This window comes from Passer domesticus, chromosome 6 (assembly GCF_036417665.1).
Source record: "Passer domesticus isolate bPasDom1 chromosome 6, bPasDom1.hap1, whole genome shotgun sequence".
Lineage (NCBI taxonomy): Eukaryota > Metazoa > Chordata > Aves > Passeriformes > Passeridae > Passer > Passer domesticus.
In genome coordinates, this window is record NC_087479.1 from 30635102 (window position 1) to 30654881 (window position 19780).

Genomic DNA, 19780 nt, shown 5'->3' on the forward strand with positions numbered 1-19780 from the left:
ATAGTTCATAAAAAAATTTAAAAGTACAAAACAACTCCAAACTTGGCAAGTCTTACATACCATAAGAGCTCCAACACCTATGCACAGTAGGGTGGATTAACCCGCTGGGTGCTGCGGACATATATATGCACCTCCTCCTAAAGTGTTCATTTGGCTGGCAGTCTGGAAAACGCCAGAATGCGAAGGGTTACGTGGGAACACTGACAGTCTGCTCTTGTAGGTTTAACTTAAAGCCCGTACTTTAAATATAGGGTGCTATGTATTTGGAAACACAGCTAATACTCTTTATAAGCGATATGGTACTTGGCGCTCAAATTGAAGGACTCAGTCAAGTCTTGCTCCCACTGGTGAATCATTCTCCAGATGACAACTGTGTGCTTTGGACCTGCCTGTATTTATTTTTGGGGTACTGTTTTTCCTGAATTCTTTTTTCCTGAAGTACTTTTCCTCCAAGAAGCCTCGTAAACATAAACTGTAAACCATCTACAACTTATGTGCTGTACATATTGGATGCCTAAAAGGGGTTACTGGAAAGGCCTGAAATGTTTCTTTTCTTTGAAGTTCAGTAGCTGGACAAAAAGAGCAAGCATGAGGGAGCTAAAACTCATAGTTAGCCCTTGACAGATATCTTTATGATATCAGAAAGGCAGATAAGCAATTAATTTTTTTTTCCATTCTATAATTTTACTTATTTTTTTCAGGCTAATATGATTAAAAAACAAGCAAAAAAGAAGGAATGGCTATGGCCACCTCTCTCTGCAGCCAAATTGTTCCATAAAATGCTTTGGGCCGCTTTAAGAGATTGAAAGTATTGACATACACATAATTCTGTAGAAACCAGGGAAAAAGCTTTTGACAAAAGTTTCAATGAAGTGGATTTAGAAAATAAGGAGGCATAAGAATAGCAAAACCGCAGGGTACTAAATTGTTGTAACTCTATTTTTTTAAAAGGTCACAGCACAAAACTCAAAAGCACAGACACCCACTCTGACACCTGATGCATTGTCTTTTTGCTCATAACCAGTAATTTCATTTCAGATCTTTCACTTTTGCAGAAAATATTACAAAACACAAATATGAAGTGCCTAAAAAATCTTTCTAGAACTGATTTGCATTCCCGAGCTCTTTTTGGGGAAGAGCCTCGCAAGTTGGTCTCCAGAGAGCTTACATCACCCCACTCCCTACTTCAAAGGAGTCAGTGTTGCCTACATGCAGGGACCCAAATGAAAAGCCTGGCAAGTTATGAGACTTCCCTTCCTTCAGGTTCAGATGGGTAAAATGGAGTTTCCCTCTGGACCCAGGTTCACCTAGCCAGTCAGCGAGCTGACCTGTCTGCCATAAGATCAAATATAAGCCCCACCAATCAAGTAGCAGTCCAGGCTAAATGTGCTGATGCAACAAATTTCCAGATCTTGATCACACTAGGCAGGGGAGTCATTCTTCTCAGTGATAAAGTCACTGAATGCACTCTTGAGGAGATAAAAAATTAAGAACTGGCTGACTTTGCACCATTTGAGTGAGTTATTCACCACTGACCCAGAACAACAGAATTGTCACGTTCTGACACCAGCTAGGAATGACTGTAGACATGGTCATCTCTGACTCCTTACTGCAAGTCTGTAAGGAGGAAACAGGAATAATTTCTGAGCTGGTTAGTGGCATCAATCCAGAAAGTACAGTGTTTAAATACATTATGCATTAGAAGAAACTTCACACAGTCTCTACATCTCTCTGTCCTTCTCCCCCTCCTCCTAAAAACTTGGTGAAATTATGCCAATGAAAGGGCTTGGTACTAAAAAAAAACAAACAAAAAACCCAAAAAAACCCCCCAAAAAAACAAACAAAAAACCCCCCAACAAAAATAAAACAAAACAAAACAAAAAAAACCCCCAAACAAACAAAAAAACCCCACCCAACAAAACAAACCAAAATCCCACAAAACAGGATCTCGGCAATTAAGATTTGCCTCAGTCATTAAACCCACTCTTGCAATTTTATAGTTAATATATTTTTGCCTGTGTTTTACTATGTCAGGTTTTAAAACTGAACAGAGATTTATACTGCACATAAGGATTGAGATAGCTAATAGCATTATCTAACATAAGGTATTCTACTCCCTTTTTCTGTTATTGGCTCAGAAAGTTACCTTCAGTGAATTTTAAGGAAAATTTTTTTTTAACTGCTCAAATAATCAAGTCACACAGCTTTCAATGAAAACTGCTTTGAAAGTATTATTTAATATTGGTGGTGGCTCTTACGTAAGTGAATATTATATATTACTGATTTTAAATACAAACATGCTACCACACTCCTGAGCTCATTTGAGCATTACATTTTTTCAAGTTTGAGCATGGCTATTGTTCTTTGCTAATTCTTCATTTCTAAATGTGTATCATAAAGGGAACATCCTGAAATACTCTGTTAGAAGGCAGGTTCTTGGACATAATACTTGTGATCAAAATAGATGTACAAGGACAACTTATTTCTTTTCTCCTTCAGCTAAATAGCAGGATTTCCATTTTTGTTACTAGAAGCAAAAGCAAGTCTTAGCACTGTAATTTCAGTAAAGAGACCAGACAGTTTTTTGTTTTTGTGACTGACAAAAATCCTGAAGTATGAACAGTGTTATTATCCTGTCTCTACCTTCCTGCAGCATATGTGAGAATTTGCTCTGAGATACCAGGGGAAAATCAAGGTTTGTCATTTCCTCTTTCTACCTCTGATGAACTCAATGCCAAAGCACTTTCTGGACCTCACTTCCCCTGCTGCACATGCTGTGTTTCTGTTTTTGGGGATTACACACATGGAGAAAGCCAGCTTTCCCAGGAAGAAGTGCTCCAAGGGACAAAGATCTTCCTGTGCTGCTGGTCTCTCCGCAGTCAGGACACTTACATGAGCTCCAGCCCTGACATTTGGATGGAGAGTGCTCAGAGAACAGGAGTGAATTATCACATGGAGTGCAGGTCTGGGGCTATTTTTCTGAAATGAACACCAGCACTGACAATTCAGTTATGAGGCACTAACAAAACCCCCTTTTCAACCTTTTTCTTGAAAAACAGATACACCTGGACAGTGGCAAGAAAAGAAAAGTTATATCAAGGAGATGAGGCAGTTATCCTCTTCTCCTTGACTGTGCTGCTTTCTGGTGCCCATGGTGGCTTTTCTTGTATGTGATAAAGGTTCAGTAAATTATGTAAGCCTGGGCCCTGGTTGTTGATGGTTCACAGATTGTACATCCTTAGCAGCACCACCCCATCTATTACTGTGGAATTAGTTGACAATAGTACTAGTTGCACCAAAAAAAAAATAAACTAATTGGTCCCTGAGGATAGCTAGGTGCTTTGGAAATCTTTTTAACGAAAAGAAAAAAAATTATCTCCCATAGTGATTTGCCAGCCTTCCTATACTCCATCCAGCACATAGGGACTTCTAAATTACATACTATAATTGACATAAAATATCTGTCCCATCAGTGAATATCTTTATTAGCATCAAAATCACTCACAACTAGTGTTCCTCAATGTTATTAAACAGAACTTGTTCTAGGTGTTGCCTTACTAATTAGTCAGGATGAGCCCGAGGAAGAAAATCTGGGTCATGTTAAATTAATTGGAATGAGCATGAAAATTAGCAGAGCAAACTGCATCAATTTTCTATAGAGAGCCTTTCTTCATGTTGAGAATAAAAATGGATATTATGAGGCATTAACCAAACTGCCTTCTGTGACTGCCAAGAGGTGTGTTACAGTAGCCCAAAAATATCATGCTCACAGATTTTCAGAAGTTAATGAGACATTTCCAGGAATGGTAAATACATGGTATTAAAATGGGTGTGCCTCTTATGGGAAAATGCCAAGTCATTTCATGTTTATTCAGGCATAACAAGCTCCTCAAAATGAGCATAATTTAAGAGGTGAATAGTGCAAAGAGGGCTAACATTCAACTAATTTTCCTTAAGAAAGAAAAGATTAAATTGAACAAAAAATGAATTAAGAGGTTTACAAATCAACAAGTCAACCATCAGATTGCAGCCTCTGCTCAGTATATTCTCATCAGCCCCTGCCATGAAGTTTTCAAAAAATGTCCCGAAGGCAGGGAACAAAGCGAGCAGAACTGATTACAGCCACACTCACCGCCTTGCTGTCTAAACTCTGTTTGGCTTCCTAATGAGCTCACTAAAAACCTAATTCATCTCCCATAACCCTTCTCAGCCCTCCTTGAAATTCACCATTATGGAAATTACAGATGAAACATTTACAGGCTGTGTTCAAATTACTGCTTCTTCAACAGGCAGGTCCCTGACCCTCACAATGAACACAATAGAGGTATGTCCGGCATGAAACCACTTGAGCCGCAGCCTATAGAATAAAGAGGCTCAGGAAGGTTAAGACTTTTTCTCATGGTGACAATGATTTCCACATTAATGCTTTCAGTTCCATGAATATGGGAATTTTGTGGGTTTGACAGTATATCAAATACAAATTGTAATTCAGAACGGGAGAAATGAGTTGTACTGATGACAAATAGCTGAAATAGGCTAATGTGAATTCCCAGCCTGTTCATGAGGAAACTCCCTCAGTTCCTCATTACATGAAGTCAAAATGATCCTCACGGCACCTAGCCTGTAACTGGAAGATTACTGAATTGATGGATCCTTAGTTTAAAATGCAGCTGTTTTATTCTGCTTTAGTAATTAATTCTTTTTCCAATACCATATTGATTAAGCGTAGACCCTGATAAAGTTCAAACTGAGAAGAATCTCTAGTGACTTCCTTAGTTGCTCCAGAGACTCAATGAAAACTTCCTACAATTCCACCTGCCTCCTCAGAGTGCTGATCCAATGAACAGAACAGTTTTTTTCTCATAAATTAGTTAGGCCATGTGGAGCTGTATTAGCTGATCGTTGCTTTTGTCTCTCTACTTGCTGACTTGCTTTTCACTTTTGCTGTCCTTTGTGCTGTCACACACAAAGTCGGAGTGCAGCTGCCATGCTGAACCCAAACCAAGGTAAAGAACAATTCGTACAAACTACATTTTTTCCCCCCACTTTATACAGCTGCAACTCCCTGAGCAGCATTGCACTCAATAAGGCCTCCTGGGATCCAACTAGCAGAGAAATCTGTGCTGAAGCATGCAGTCGTTCTGTGGGACTAAAGAGTGTTGAGGGGAGGAGGGGGAGTAACCTGTTTTCTTCAAGACTGCTCCACCTTTTGGGATAGAATATTTGCTCTTTCATTTTTAGCAATCAAATATCCTTATATTATCTCGGTTTTCACTTAAAAAATCCAAACTTAAACAAAAAAACAACAACCTAAAATCCAAAGAACAAAAAAGCCCAAACCATACTCCTAAAACTACAGCTACTTGAGGCAAGAAATCACCACTTCACCTATAACAAATGGCATGTGAGTTCTTGTTGACTAACAGTAAGGCCTGTCTGTCCATGGATAACCACTGCAAATACAGCAGCAAATTTCAAGAAGCAGCAATGACCAACTCAATGCTGCTTTTGTTGATGGTTCACAGATTGCTGTGCCAGGGTGAATTCAACAGAGTACAATAACAGAAAGTTTCTTAGACTACAACCATTACAGTGTACTTTCTATTTTTTTATGAAAATCAGAAATACATTGGTCTGAAAACATTTCCAGCACTTTACAATTACTATTTCTACCCTTACCTACCCCAGCTCTTCTCCTTCCCTTTCCCACCATCTGAAAAAGAAACAGCTGATACCTTATGTGTCTGCACACTACAATTTGTAACTCGGACCTGTGTGTCTGGGTAGCATGCTGTTTGTACAGGTTTCCACGAGAGTGGTACCAAGTGATTTACAAAAGTAAAGGATCTGAGAGAGTGGCAGGCACATCAAGTGTTAGCAATCCTTCTTCAGGTGCCTTATTAGATAATGAGCCTATTTAAAGGCTAAGGGTCTCATCCTACTTTCATACTGTCTGAGGCCCTGACTTAACCTCTGCCTTCCCACCAAGAAAAAAGCAAACTGGCTTTCAACCTTTCTTCAGGAGGATCTGCTCAGTTTGGGCTCATCCAATTTATATTTGAAGAGTCATGTAGCCAGGCGGGTGCAAGGATGGCAGTGAGCCAGGACAGCCCCTGAGCCCCTGTGGATGGTGGGCCAGGACAGATAACGGCATTCCCCACCTTCAGAGCATTCTTCCTTAGGGTGAAAGGTCACCCCTCACAGATGTCTCCAGCAGACACTCTGTTGTCAAAAGGTTGCATCATGCAATTCGTGCAGTTGCTCCTAACAATGCACTGTTCTTATCCAGATACGTAAACATGTTGCACTTCTAAATAATTTCCTTGTTAAGGACAACTTGTTTTTTTTCCCTGAGTTTTGCTCAGCTATCAAAAAAAGTAAGGAACACTGAGGAAAAAAACAGTCTGACTCCCTTTTGCCAATTCGCAGCTTAAAAATTCTATTTTCATTTTCTGTCAGGCTATTCAGCACAAGAAGATGCGTCTGGTTTATTCCCACAAAAGAGAAATAAAACCACCATATCCCAAAATGTCTAACAGAAAAGCATATAGTTTAGAGCCAAAAAAGTGCACATATTTGGCGAAATGGAAAATTGTAAGCTTTTTGTCAGAAAACTTACACAGTCAGAAGAATTTAATGAAGAAAATTTGTTTCAGCTTAATATAGCCTATTCCAATTTCTTTCATTTGAAAGAAACAAACACGTACCCTGTGTGGACAAGTGCAAAAGAGAAAATTCTGTGTTCCTATATTTTTTACAAATTTATGTTTGCCGGGTGCAGAAAGTTTATTTCTCGGGAAACACTTCAGAAAGAATAGGTCGCTGCAGTAGCTCAGATTTTTAATTTCCAGTGCCTCCAGATAAATAGTATAACAAAGAATTCTTCTTTGTTGAGTGCAGTTATTCTAAGGCAGTTTGAAGCTATCACACGTAATACAACACAAGTAATTTCATTCTAGAATGGATTGAAACAAGCTTATCAGGATTGTTATCTGTTTATAAATTATATATTTAACAGTAAAGTAAGACAGACATGGCTGAAATGTTACACATGGGGAAACACGATTAGAGATATGCCAAATTGCTCAACCTAATCCCAAGCAATAGAATCTTAAGGGCACTGGGAATTTCTAGAAGAATTAATCATTATATGTTGTAAAAAGCTCAATTAAATACCCTTAGAAACCAAGCAGAGATTCTTTCAGACCTGTCTGCAATATGTTGTCTTCTCAGTTGCAGAATGTTTGCCTCCGAGCATCCCTTCTCTTCTCATTCCTTTAGATACTGAACCTATGGAAAGCACACTTTGAGAAAAAAAATCTTCAGTGCTTTCATGTCTCATATTTTATACACTTGGCCATCTTGAATTAATAGGAGTCAACGAAGATGCACATTCTTAAAAATGGCTGCAGCTTCATTGGTCTGATCTACGAACTTTAAAGACCTTCGTTTTATGAGCTTTCCTCAGGGTAGGTATTTCAGTTCAAAAAACAGGGTTATGGACTGTTAAGTTAAGCACATGTTCTGCATCAACATTTTAGTTTCAGCAGGTTATTTGGTGCCAAGTTTGCCAGTCAGTATCATCAATTCGAAATATGTGCTTGTTTGTTTTTAACAGGTGTTTTGAGAACAGCACAGGACAGGAGAAAAGCAGTGTTAATATATTCATTTAGTATTTATCCTTAATTCTGAAAATCCCCTTCCGTCTGAAACATGACAAAATTTCACCTCAGGTGTTTAAGACACATAGAGATGGAGCTGAAAAGGAGTGCAAATAAGTACTTCTGTTACTTCATCAGCCTGATGATTTGTTCACTCATTTCAATTGAACATTTTTTCTCATCTAGCAATCACAGACCTGGGTTTACATATGGTATAACCCATCTATTTATAGAAAACTACCTTTTATTGTGCAACTGATGTTGCCAAAAAATTAAGACTGAAGCTAAAAACCCAGTACCCTTTAGATAGTGAAACATAACCATGGACATAAACTCAGTCTGTTCTTCTGAAGATCATTTGTTAGAGTTTGCATCACAGGACAAAGAGGCAGAAGAAATTAAAACATCTAAAAGCAAAATTGGCTTATCCACATCAGCCGTGCCACAGAACCAAAATAATAGTTTGCTCTTAAAAGTGAGTAACATCAAAACATAACAATAAGGTTTATACACGCACCACTGTCACATTTGTGGGTCAGTTGAGACGGTGCATCACAATTTCACAAAACACACACACACAGATACACGCTTCTTGCAGGTGTTATCTCAGACTTGGTCTGCTGAGAAGCCAAGTGAATCCCCACAACGACATTTGAAGGTTTAAAAGCTCAAGTTTTTGTTTCTAAATGCCTATGAAAACATTGCCTATGCTCAGAGGCCTTTTAAAACAAAACCAAAGCTTTTAAAGCTTCAAAAGCGGTCATGGGAATTTGCTCATCAGGAGGGAATCCTAAATGAAGGCCAAGATTCAGTGGATTCCCCTTGACATGAGAAAAGCCATAGCCTGTCTGCAGTTCTACAGTTTCTTGTAACAGATGTGGGCTGATTCAAGCAAGACATGATAAAGCTTTGTTCATGCTTTACATTTTTCAAAATCAATTTTTAAAATGTTTATGTCCCACTGTTCTTTGCTATACTATTAAAACCCCCCCCAAAAAACCAATACCCTTCCCTCCAAACCTACCAAACAAAGACTACAACACAACCAAAAATCACCCCTACAAAAAACCCCTTACCTTCATGGATACTTAATGCAACTATGAGACCACCTTCCGAAGTAATTAACTTAAAAAAAAAAAGACAAACAAAAAAGGAGGAGGAGTGGAAGCTAAGCTAAGAATTTCTAACATTATAACCTTAAATACTTGCAGGACAGGAAGGAAATCGACTGTTGCTTTTTAATTTATGGGAGATGATTTACAGAAGGCAATATTCTAATGCTATGTTAAAGGTCTAAACTACTTTGAAAAGCTTTTTATTTTTAAAAGCCAGTGTTTTCTATCTATGACATTCTAAGAAAAAAAAAAGCAGTCCCTAACAAGTTGTTTAAAGGACTGTTATAAAAAGGCATATAGAAAGTAAAATTTGAGTGGATCAAGCCTGCCAACTCATAAATAGCATAAGAAGCCTGGTGTAAATGAAGCCTTTCTTCTGAAAGTGCAAGATACAGCTTTTACTCAGCTTTAAGGTAAAGCACACAAACAAAATAACCATGATTTCACCTGAATTTAACAGCAACATTCCTACCAACAGATCTTCTCCCTTTTCTTTTGGATTGTAATTATCTCATTTTGCTCACAGAAATTACACCTTGCCCCATTGAAATAAAGACAGACAACTCAAGAACAGCTAATGAGAATGGAGAAGGCATAAGAACAGAGGATATTATGTTGTGATTTTTTTACATTCAAAAACAATATCCTTCTCAAATAATCTAAAATAAAATTAATCGTGCTATGACAAACAGCTGTTTGATGGAAGGCTGGAACAGAGAACCAATACATGGATCCTCCACTGGACATCTGGCCATGAGTGAGTACATCCTGCTCATTACAGGGCCCTTTACACCCAAGAGCACTGCAGTGGCAAGCAAAGCAGGTCCCAGTGGATGATTTGAGGGTTTGCCTCGGCTGCAGGGTGCTCTTTGCATAGTTTACAAATTACGTGCTTGGTCTCTTGAGAATAACTGAACCTTACAAGGAAATTCTCTAAGGAAGCATGTAAAATGTTTATATGTGAATAAACAAGGAACAAAAAAAAAACCCACACACCTACCAAGAGCATGAGCAGCTCCTCCAAGCTCATGTAAGGCAGTCATGAAAGTAGCATGAGAAACAAACTCAAATCTGTACTCACTGATTATATGAAGACAAATTATATAGAGATATGTTTTTGCCACACAGGCACACTAAGATTGAATCAATTCTGCCTTCAGATGTACAGACTGTGCTCCCACCAACTCCCACTGAAGTCAGAATTTGACCTATTGTGTACTTTACATTCACATCAATGAAGTCACTAAGAATGCAGAAAATTGCTTTAGAAAGATGTAAAATTCTTTACTAGTTCTAAAATAAGAGGACAGCTTATTTCTTTTAAACAAACCAGATTGATAGCCATTTGGAAGAGCTTAAAGGAGGGTTAATTGGCATACAGTAAACCTGAATTCTGACTGTGTGGACTTCTAGCTAAAATGACATTCTCTTTGGTGGTCTTAGGACTGTAGGATTAGTTTACAAGAAAGTAGAGAGGGGTTTGAAACCAAATCCTGAATGTCAGTGATGAATTACCAGATTAGAAAGGCCTGCCCAAATTCAGATTCAGAAGGGAAAACAAAATAACAAAAAAGAGGCAAATATGTAGCTAAGGCTGAGTTATAGATTAATAGCATGAATGAAAGCTCTTAAAAACAAAAAAAGAAATCAATAAAGCCCTTCTTTCATAAAACCTTGCTCATGCACAGAACTTTATCTGAAACTGTGCTCAGAGCTGGGAATATGAACTGCTAATAGCATCTAACTCACAGAAATAATTAGGATAGCCAATTCATGAATAAATGAAAGTGTTTCATCTATCATTGCATATATGAACCACAGAAGATTTTCTTGAAATAGATAAGGTAAGATGAGTTTTGTTTTTCTGAGAGAAGAAATGAGAAAACAGGAGCATATAGAGTGTAAGATATACAGTATCAACTATGTCTAAAGTGAGTTTGTGAACTTAAGAGAATTTCCCTTTAAACTGAAAGATTGTCCCTTAAAAATAGTATGATATGCTAATACACTAATATGATACTCTTTATTATGTCTTTTTAACTGGAAAACTGCATTGATACTTCTCTCTTGGATGAAGTATGAGCACTGCAGTAATTTTTTTCATTTTAAGATCCTTTCACAAGCAAAGAAGAGAACATACAGAATTGTAAGTCATATGGGATGTTAACACAGATCAGCCTATCCCCGTTTCACTAAAATGAAGACATCTATATGCATTAAGCATTTTGGTAATCTCTAAATCAAAACTTAATTTTTGTAATACTATAAACTTACAGAATTTACCTTCTTACACAAAAGGGATAAAAGACTGCTGACTAAATATGTCTAATAAAATACAGCATTAATTAAGTTTAACACTTTGCATCTAGAAATATGTGTCTAAATTTACCACTCAAAAAAAAAAAAAGATATGAACCAGAAATATTTTCTTACTCAAATACGTTTTCACATTGTGACAGATGTTTTGCACAAAATATGCTAAGTGTCTGAATACACAAAATGAATCTTAAGTGAACTCAGAAGCACATGAAATAAAATCAAAACTCTAATAAGCTAAAGTAGACAAAACTTACCATTTTTAAGGAAAATATTTGTAGCTTTTGATTAGAGCGAAAGTGTCAATTGAAAACAAATCCTACAAAGGCAGAGGTGGTCAATATTAACCACACTGTGGGCCTCTTGATTTCAGTAACAGGACTTGCAATATCCAGACTAACGTAATGTAACAGCCTTTGCCAGACTGAAGTCCTACTTCAGCTGCAATAGGCACTTCTGAAAATGGAAAGTCTATGCTGAAATATACATAGGAGTTTTAGTCCTTTGCCATTTCTTGCCTAAAAAATATTTGCCATCTCCATAATGTTAATTGTTACATTAAAATCGTTAAAGAGTGTCAGGTTATAGTTTCGACTTCATCCTAATACTGAGAAATAAAAATAAAAGGCATTAATGAAGAAATAATATAAAGGTGACAGCCTTTGGCTGTAGAGAACACATGGGGCTCTAATAATTTTCTCAAGGCAGAGAGCTGACAGTTACACTCATTGGGTTTTACATGTTCTATGGCCTGAGTATTTTTCATTCAAAACAGCTTTATTAACAATCTGAGAGCACTGAAAAACAAGAAAAAGGAATCCTGCTATAAAAACTGACATCCTCCTTTTTTACTTTTTGCAATAATTTTCTTTATATAAAGTATTATCAAAGAAAATGTTTGGGCATGAGGTGGATGCACAGCATACATGGTTGTTTTAAAAAAGGGAATTATGTACCCAGTTGAATGGAAGTCCACGAACACCAAGCAATATAAACAAGTTGAAATTGCTGTTGTCTCAATGATGCACTTGGGATACTGTTTGAGCACCAGGACCTCAATATTTTAGGTATTGTACAAATAAAGCACAAGGACAACCCTTATCTTTTTTTTTTTTTTTTTTTACTGGCAGAAGCCCAATGTACCTCCATTGATTTCAGATGTATTAGGAAGGAGGGGCCTGATCCAAAGCTCACTGAAGTCAACCAAAGTCTCTTTCTGTTGATTTAACAGGCTTTGGATTAGTCCCTAAATAAGAACAGATTTTGGCTCAGCTAAAGGATTTCACTTAAGCCCTCTGCTTGTTCAAGCATCTAGTAGGAGCTAAGAGAACACTGCAGTCCTTCTGAGTAGGAGGCTGTGCTCATTCCAAACTATCCCCTCTAACAGATGTACAGGGTCAGGAGTCCCACGAAATGGAGAACCGTCAGTAAGTGGTAAATCTGAGGTGCGAGGAATTAGGAAGGAAGCTTCAAGCTGAAAATTTTTGATTTGTGCTATTTGTGCGATCTTCCATCCTCTTTAGTCAGGAGTGTAAAATTAGAGAGGGAGTTCATGTGAGTTTCCCAATTTTACGCTCGTAAATTATTTAAAACCTTAGAACCAAGTCCTGCAATAAAATTATATATGTATTTGCCATATTCCCTCTGCTGAATTCCCTGTGAAAGAGGGCTGCCTTGAGTCAAGGTATGACCAACTTGCAGCTGTACATGGAGAGGCCCAAGGAAAATTTAAATATATGTAATTGCTTAAACAAGTGTCACCATGGTAAGCTGGTGGGCATAACACAAGATTATAAGGAAAAGTGCACTCTTTACTTATTTAAGAATTAAATGCCAGGGTTGTCAAAAAATTTCATGGTACAAATCACATATTAATAGAGAATTTGCTGAATTCCCCCGTCTCGCTTTCATGGCTGCTCCACCAATCCTTGTCAGTTATAGCAAATGCTTTGTTTACACAAGAAAATAGAAGACCCCAATCCTAGCCTGTGCATGAGGAATGTATAGTGCCAAGGGTGTACAAAGGTAACCATCCATAAAATAATTTGAGCTCATTCCATGAGTTATGAGGCCAGCCGTTTAGGATAGTACTCAGTGCAAGTTTGAGCATCTGGATTTAGCAATGGACTTCGGCCTCAGAGCAGCTGGGAAGTCAGTGAAGCAGGGGGAAACCACTTTGTCTTGCTCTTTCCTGGGCTCACTGCCCCGGCTGTAGGTAGGAATAGGGTCACCAGAGCCATTGTGCCAACTCTGCCACCAGACAATTTCCCTGAGTTAGCTCCTTATGCCAGGGTAAAGACAGCTTCACAAATAACCCAAAACCAGACAGGCTTTGGGGCTGTCACTTATAAACCACCCAAATGTATCAGCAGAAACCAAAGAATCATTTACTTCCTCCAACTCCACACCTACCTGAATTAATATATTGAGTACAATCAAACAGAAACAGTAAAATTCCTTTAAGTTAAGTTTGAGTTTACTGCAAATCTTTAATCTCTCCAACACAGAAATTTTCAAACTGCTGGCATTTCAAGAAATTAACTGAACTGAAAGCACAATTAATTTTTTTCTGAAGCTCAATTTAACATATAAAAACCACCAGAGGAGAAAAATTATTCAAAACTTTGTTGTGCAAATATTAAAAACCCCAGTGCTTATTAACATTTGTCTTCTAGAATGTAGGGTATGATGAAATTTTGTTCCAAAATATATTAGGAAATATTAGAACTTTATGGCTTTTTGTACATCCTACACGTCTTAATGGCAGTAGTTCCTATGGAAATTTAAGAAAAGATGAATAGGGGTTTTTTGGTGTGTATTTGGTTTTTTAAGATAGGAGAACCATGCTCTGCTTTCATTCTTTGGGATGCATTTGACCCAAACTTTGCATATCTGAAAGCAGTAGCACCCTTGCTCTTGCTACTGATTCCATGCAAGAAGGATCAAGATCTTTTGGGAAGAGTGCCTTTTCCTTCTCTCCTCTGAGAAGGAAATACTGCTTTTAACTGACTCACACTGCCTTCCTTCAAACCTTCTCTGGATAGTCCTCCACTGACTCATGAACAAAAGACAGATCTTTCATGAGTACTGTAACTGTGATCAAGACACCTAGTTGGTGCATTTTAAAATGTTATTCTTAGGTTCTCTAGAAAGCCAAGGTACTAAATCTAGATTGGTGTGCTCTAATTAGACTAAAGACGGTAATAAACAACTGTAAAACAGTAACACAAAAAGGTTATCAATTCCCCCTCAGATAAGATCTATTTCATAATTAACAAAAACCACCTAAATAGGAAGCAGACTATTCATGATAGTGCTGCCATCTCTGATGCCCTAAGCTTTTATTCATAACCACCACTGCCTTTGCATCTGCTGAAAACTCACAGGCAACAAAGCAGGGGGTATACTACATCCTCTCATGCCAGGATGAGAAAAATCAATGTCCATGTTTAAAAGACAGAGCTATTGATGTACAAGGTCACTAAGCATCACAACCCATTCTATAGCCCTAGAATACTAAGGAATTCCTAAAGAAGGAAAAAAACAAAAACAAAACAACAAAACAAATCAGTGCATTTTATAATCTTGTTTAAAACCAACCTTATCCTTGAGTCTCTAGGAGCTAAATATGAACAGAGAATCCAAGTTTTCCTTGGTCTACAATTGCTATGCTTGTTAAGGGGGAGAGAAATGAAACCACTAAACAAGGAATGCCCATATATAGCGATACAATGATTTTTCAAACATTGGAAACACCACTTTAGACTTTTCATCCTTGTGGAAACGTTACTAAAGAAGTGATGTGATCCATGGCATCCTTTTTTTACTACATCATAAGCCTTGTTCATTAAAAACAAGGTTGTAATACAAAGTTGAAAGACCAAGTCTACTTCATTCCTATGCTTTCATCTTTGTGGAAAAAAGAGAAAGCGTTTAAAATAAACAATACAATAATTTACAAATGCAGTATATCCAGAGCTTATTTTATACAATTCAAGGAGGCCAAGAGAAGAACACACTTGAATTTTCTACATAAACATACATTCCTGGAATACTAGAGCAGTCCACAACAACAGGTGACCATTCCATACAATTCATGGACCTCCAGGGCCCATTGCACAGATGGGGAAGAACACGTGTCAGAGAGGGCAGGTGCCCTACACAAGGTCCCCTCAAATTCAGTGCTGCGGTTAGTTGCTCCTGGGTAGACAGACACACCTTTACTTCATGAGAGGCTGAGAAGCTCCAGGGGAGCCCACCCAAATAACAGATGTCTTCCCAGTGACCACACTTGTTATTTGGATAATGCCTGCAGGTAGTGGGATAATTAAGGTGGCTGTCACTGTTCCCCTGTATTATCCTCTTTTTATGACAACACTGCTTTTTTATAGGTCACATAACTCCAGAAAGTTGCAAGTCTAAATTTCTACATGTGTTTTCAGGTGCACTTTGTTATTCTTGTAAACAGTTTAAAACACTCTTTTACATTTACTGCATGCACAAAGGCTTTCACAAACCAGTAGAAAACACTGGTTAAAATGCCAAGCATTTATTCGAAGATGATCTCCAAAAACATATAGACACTCATCTGACTAAAAATCCTCAGCATATCAGGACTTACATGTAGATGGCTTGATTTTTTAGTGAATGAAAAACCTATCTGAATTATACAATAACTTAAGTGAATAGGACATTAGAAAATAGGAGAAATTACTCACTTTAGCCTATATAAATCTTTCTGCAGCCTCAGCTCCAACTTTAGCAACCTGTAGTACCTGTTACTGGAAATTACACTAAGAAAGTATATTTAGACACCAGATTTAGGTTTATTCATACCCTGAAATCAGTTACTTAAATGAGAAGTGATTTTATAAATGAAAAACAACATTTTACAGTAATTCAAAATCAGAATGGTTTGAAAATTCAGAACTGTAAACAAATGCATCACATTATCACATTAAGAGTTAGATAAACACAGCTGTCAAATCTTCTTCACCTGTCCTACTTCCCCTGCTATACAGATATAAAAGCTGCTCATGAGCTGTAAGAACCATGGAGTGGTTAGCACTCCACTTCTCAGGCAAAAAGACAAGGCATTAAGACAAAAGGCCAGCATACTACAATGTGTGGTGCCATAATGCAGTGTTTGATGCTCTAGAGGGCCTTCAACAAGTACAGAACAGCAAAAAAATCAATTGAAAATCAGCATGATAACAGAGTATGAGTTGCCCTGTAATAGCCTTAAGCCCCACAAGGCTACAGGGGTCCCTTTCATTCACCAGGCTGCCCTGAGCTGGGTGAGCCTGCCCTCCCGCCCTGAGCACTCTAGATAGGTCAGTGCCCCATGGCTTTCACCTTCATTCTGGTTCTGGTAGAGCTAATTTTCTTCACAGTGGCTATTATGGGACCATGTTTTCGATTTGTGCTGGAAACAGTGTTGATAACAGTGTGGGGTGGGGGTGGGTTCTGTTGCTGAGCAGCACTCGCACAGAGGCTGGAGTGCACAAGAACTTGGAGGACACATACCTGGGATAGGTGAGCAAAGCTCACCAGAAGGATATCCCCACACCATGCAGTGTATTGCTCAGCATACAGAGCTGTGGAAGAGAAAGGGAAGGTGCCCAGAGTGATGTAATTGTTGCCCTAAGTCACTCTTACGCATGATGGAGCCCTGCTTCCCTTGAAATGGATGAACACCTATCTGCTGAGGGGAAGAACTGAATGAATTCCTTGTTTTGTGTTACATATTACATTGTCTTTATCTCAACCCATGAGTTTTTTCACTTTTACCCTTCAGGTTCTCTCCCCCATCTCACTGGCAGGGGGGAATGGCGAAGTGACTGTGTGTGGCTGAGCTGCCAGCTGGGGCTAAACCACAACAACCTTGCACAGTCGAGGAAACTGACAGTGGTTCTTTTAAACTTTTAAAAGTGGAATTTTATTTTTCTTGGCATAGATTTGAAGGCTTTCAGTTCTTTCTCTCTCTCTCTTTTTTTTTTCTTCTTAAATAAATGTCTCCTCTAAGTAAACCCACTGATTTTGGACTGTCAACACCCTCAGCATTAAACAGATCCCTCCAATCCTATGGCTGAAGTTACAGAGATGATTCCTCTGGCATGTTCAGCAAAGTACAACTCTAGATGTACAAGAGAAAGAAATAGTGTTCAATTCCATGCGAATTGTTATGCATGCAACAAAATGGGCCTACAAATATTTCACTCATATGGTAGGTTTAATTTCAATATTTCTTTAATTACTTTCCAACAATGTCTGGTTTCTGTTGAATTTACGCTAGTACTTGGCATTTGATGCAACCCCAAAAAGATAAGATACATATGTCCCCTCTTCACAGTCTTGGCATTTTTACCTTAACTCAGGCATGGAAGGGATTGGTTTGAAAAATTACCTTGCTGATTAGATGGGTTTTCTGGTAAATATATTGCATTAATCCTTACATTCAGAATATGACATAAGGTATACAAACGTTCTGTCTGACTCAACAGCAACATATCATGGCTTAAGGAGGACATGTATGCTGATCTCTGTGAGCAAAGAAAGAGCTAATTGGGAGTTAGATTCAGTGTGATTATCAGCTTGTTTATGATAAGGGAGTACTCTTCTGAATAGCACTGTAAATTCATTCCCTGATTGTGGTGTTAAACCACAGCTCACCCCTCCCCCCGCCTTTTTTTTTATTTGGTTAGAAGGGGCTTTAAACTATTTTAAGCAGATGACAGTGTCATGCTTTGATTTTCGTCCATCTTAAAAAATAAATCAGCTACATGAGCCTGATGTCAAATTTCACTTTCTAATCGGAGAAAGGCAATTTTAAGTGTTTACTATAAGAACACATTTGGGTAATTTTTCCCCATGTCATTATGAACATTAGACTGACCCAATTAATATGAGATGTTTCTATGCTGCTGGAACAGACCGTGTTACAGAAAGAGCCATTTGCACAACCTGTTCATGATTATGGGCCATAAGGACACAAAGATGGCATAGACATTTGTGGACCATCTGAATTCTTACAGAGGAATAGAAAAGAGGGAAAAAAAAATTTTTGTTAGCTGACTGTTGTGGGTCATGTTTTTTAATCCAGAGTATTGGACATGTAACACAGCAACAAGAGCTGATCATTTTGTTTAATCACCTTTTGGATCTGTGCCAGATGGTCTCTATTGAGAGCGCTGCAAACAGAGAGAGATGAACTGCGTCTAACATGCCACTAGAGCTTTCCCGTAAATGTCTGAGAACTGAATCCAACAAGAATTTAGTCTCAGAGCAGAAAGGGATACATTTAAAAACTATGTGCATTAACTATACTTTTCCCCATAGAATCCTCACTTGGCATGAATAATTTACCCTCTCTTATGCTAATGGGATCATGAAAGTATCCCTGTGTCTTTAGTGCAGCTATTCTCAGCTTTCAGTAATTACCCCACCCAGTGAAAATAACATGGCTCCTGCAGCTGAACGGCCTACCAGTACCTGGCAATTAGAAAGATCATGGCTGACAGAGGAGCGGTCCAGAGATGGACACACAGGCTTCGGCAGCCTCAGGAGCAGCTTGAAAAATTAAAAGCCTTCCACTGTGAACATTTCCGTCGTTGCTTAGGATCAACATGGAGAGAGCAGCTCCTGCAAGGGCATTTTTGTTTTTCAAGAATGACACGGAATATTCCAATGTGCTGCTCAGGCACCCCCATATTAAGAAACAGAGGCATCTCTTGGTCATCAACAGTTAAAATAAAGCTTATGGGTTGCTTTTTTTAAAATAAGAGCTGTCTTAATAAACAAGAGGGAGAGAATTAAAAAGTCAATTAATGAGTGTCCTTCGGTATCTGACAATTTTATCTGCTACACAAAGGAAACCCTGTAGTATTTCATTAATGAAAAGTTTTTATAAAACAATTACAAAGAACTAGGCTTTGACCTCTGTCCATAACACTCCATGTTAGGTAGTTCACTATGTAAAAATTATCAGGCTAAAACATCTGGGAAAGAAAGCTATGAAACAGCAGGGAACGTGGCTGGTTTATTGTTTATCTTTTGTTTATGAGGCAGTATTCAAGTTTAATTACTACTCTAAATTAAACTCTAACAGGCATCAGGAGACATCCCTTTACACAACTATGTTAAAAAAAAAATCCGGAGATTCCAACACTAGATCTTTCAAATAAATTGGTATATATAGGAAGAAATTAGTCTGTAACAACACAGGAAGATATTTAAGCACTTAATACTGTATATTTGAATGTGTTGCATTTTGAAGCCATTAATATTGTAGCAAACATACAATTATAATTTAGTGAATGGGATGTTATCTAGCATTTGGAGGCAAATTGGGTTAGGCTGAATAGGGTCTGAGATGGAGGGAATAGCCTAAGGGGGAATCCTACCTTTGTATTTTGAAATACAAATACATATATATATATGTATATATATACAAATATATATACTCACCTATACATGTACATGTATTTAAAAATACCCAGAAACATGAAATCAGAGACAAACCTGTCCACAGTAACAATTTCTGAAGTAAAATAATGTATCTTTTTCTGTGAACATTGAAAAGTGGAGGAAAGAGTTCGCTATGTTTACCGTAACAGTAAGTGACCAGCTTTAGATGAACTTAGCTGTAGGAAAAAATAAAAGTTGAAAGCAACTAGCAAAAGATTATTC

General features: G+C 37.9%; 1 protein-coding gene across 9 annotated transcripts in view; it reads right to left on the reverse strand.

Moving 5' to 3' along the window:
- The window catches only part of MEIS2 (Meis homeobox 2), a 173958-nt gene that overhangs the window by 130744 nt on the left and 23434 nt on the right, over positions 1–19780 (reverse strand). For 5 of the 9 annotated variants that reach the window (XM_064424114.1, XM_064424116.1, XM_064424113.1 and 2 more), the window contains one exon: positions 61–162. The exons of the other annotated variants lie outside the window; for them this stretch is intronic. In XM_064424114.1, coding sequence (XP_064280184.1) covers positions 61–162 — 102 coding nt within the window. The remainder of the gene's footprint in view (positions 1–60; positions 163–19780) is intronic. 9 annotated transcript variants of the gene reach the window in all.